The sequence below is a fragment of the Aplysia californica genome, unplaced genomic scaffold (genome assembly GCF_000002075.1).
Source record: "Aplysia californica isolate F4 #8 unplaced genomic scaffold, AplCal3.0 scaffold00320, whole genome shotgun sequence".
NCBI lineage: Eukaryota > Metazoa > Mollusca > Gastropoda > Aplysiida > Aplysiidae > Aplysia > Aplysia californica.
In genome coordinates, this window is record NW_004797590.1 from 332685 (window position 1) to 334882 (window position 2198).

Genomic DNA, 2198 nt, shown 5'->3' on the forward strand with positions numbered 1-2198 from the left:
TGGGGGTTAGATCAAACATCGAAAAACAGTTTACACAACAACCTTTTTGCTTGAATGGTCTCACTTCAACATCACTCAACTTCTTTTCATTTTTATAATTCAAGTTCCAGTGGGTGGTTGGTGGGTGCTCTAGTGTGGTTTGCTCCTTCTTCCCTATAAAACGTCTATCGTCCTTATTATCTCATCCTTCTTTTCTTTGCATGAAACTCTCTTATGACACCCCAAATCTTCAGCACTAATACGACCTTTTTTTTTTTTCAAGTGCCGTAAGAGTTAAAACTAAATTCTGTTGTAACACCTAGAATATTTGGCACTTATATAATATGACTTACTTATGTTACAAGAAACGTAAAATTCTGAATAAAACTAAAGCCTCTTGTAACACCTCTAATCTTCGACGTTTATATTACGACTTATTTGTGTTGCAAGTGCTGTAAACTCGTACTAGCGCGCTCATATGACCTTACGCAATTGCGGGCGCCGTAAAACCCTATACTACTACTAAACTCGTACTAAAACTAGAATTTAAATAATCTTTTTTTATTTACTTTCAGTGCCCAACCCATACGTGAAAATCCTGATGGCTGAGGCCAAGGTTCAAGGTTTCCTGATCTTCAAACATCTGGACGACTTCCCCAGAGTGAGGAAAGAACTGACAGCTCTTGTGCAGCAGGTGAGATACTTGTGGGAGGGAGCGAAGGAGGGGGGGGGGGACGGAGGGAAGAAGCGATGGATGGAAGGATATATGAACTGAGAGATGAATCATGAGGGAGGAAGGGAGGGCTGGGAGGATTGAGGGAGGGTGGGATGGATGGGATGAAGGGTGGGGATAGAGGGATGATTTAAAAGAGATAAAACGTGACACAGGGAGGGAAGGCTGAATTGAAGTATGGAACGAGAGGGAGGGAACACATATTGCGAGAGAGAGAAAAAATGGTTGGAAGGCGTGGAAAGAAGGAAAGCAGGGGGGAAAAAAGAAAAAAATGTGGGGAGGGGGGGTCGTTACACATTGCCCTTCAACCTCTGAGCCAGGGATAACAGCTATAGAGGTATAATTAGTTCGTCATCCAGGAGAAAGAAGCAGGATTACCAAAACATTGGCGTGATAATATTATTCATACATTTGTGTTGCCCACATCCCCGCTCAACACCAAGTTCTATGCGTTTTACAGTTACAGATTAAAATTATAATATTATTTTGCTTTATGAAAATGAGGTCATGTCATGTCCCTAACCAATATCCCCGTTATGTTTCCAGAAAAAACTTCAGCCCAAGGAGACAGTGACCAACGGATTCCAGAACATGCCCCAAGCATTCCTTGACCTCTTCAAGGGGGCTAACTTCGGAAAAGCCATCATCAAAGTCTGAACAAAATGGAAGAGTTCCCGCCCTTGAATGCCAAATTTTAAAAAATGTCAGCCATGTTGGTGGCTGTTGATGATTGTTATGTAATGAATTATGCCAGTGGAACAACAACAACCGCGGGGATAAGGCACGATAGTTCTATCTGCAGAAGTAATAATAAATAACAATAATTATAATTGTTTTGGAAAAATGAGATGAAACTTTAGTTTCGAAAATGTGATGATTATAAAGTGAGTTACCGGAAGCCTATTATTATTCACTTTCCATGCCGTTACTAAGGGAGATTCGGATAAATTGAAAGAAATGAAAGAAAAATTGTCTTTCTATTACTATTAACAAACGCAGTCTGAAAATAGAGCGATGTCTCCATTTTGTTGTTGTTGTTGCAGATACGATGTTTATGCTTTACCCTCGTGACGTGTAGCGATGGGTCACCCATCTCTATCCCCCTACCGTTGTACGCAACCATATTTATTGTACTTTTGCACATTTCTGTTCATTTTATGAAATAAATCACATTTGTTTACATAATTTATTTGCACTTGCTTGTGTCTCTCTTTTGACCACCTGCGAGTGAAATATTTATTGTTATTGCTGTTGTCTTATATTGGCTTACTGTGAAACCTAGTTGTGGGTGCGTGGCGGGTGCTCTAGTGTATTTTGTCCGATCCTTCTTTCCTATCATTTATCTATTGTCCTTATCTCACCTCTGGTAGTAACACCTCCGATCTTCGGCATTTATTTCACCTATTTGAGTTGCAAGTGCCATGAAACTCTACTAAACAAAAATAATTCATATCTTTCTCTGTCTCTGTCTTTGTCTCTGCCTCCC

General features: G+C 40.1%; 1 protein-coding gene across 1 annotated transcript in view; it reads left to right on the forward strand.

The window, feature by feature from the left end:
• Nucleotides 1-1901, forward strand: part of LOC101846365 (prostaglandin reductase 1) — a 10432-nt gene extending 8531 nt beyond the window's left edge. Inside the window, exons 9-10 of the mRNA XM_005102306.2 lie at nucleotides 555-673; nucleotides 1259-1901. Coding sequence (XP_005102363.1) covers nucleotides 555-673; nucleotides 1259-1369 — 230 coding nt within the window. The 3' untranslated portion in view covers nucleotides 1370-1901. The remainder of the gene's footprint in view (nucleotides 1-554; nucleotides 674-1258) is intronic.
• The last annotated feature ends 297 nt before the right edge of the window (nucleotides 1902-2198 follow it).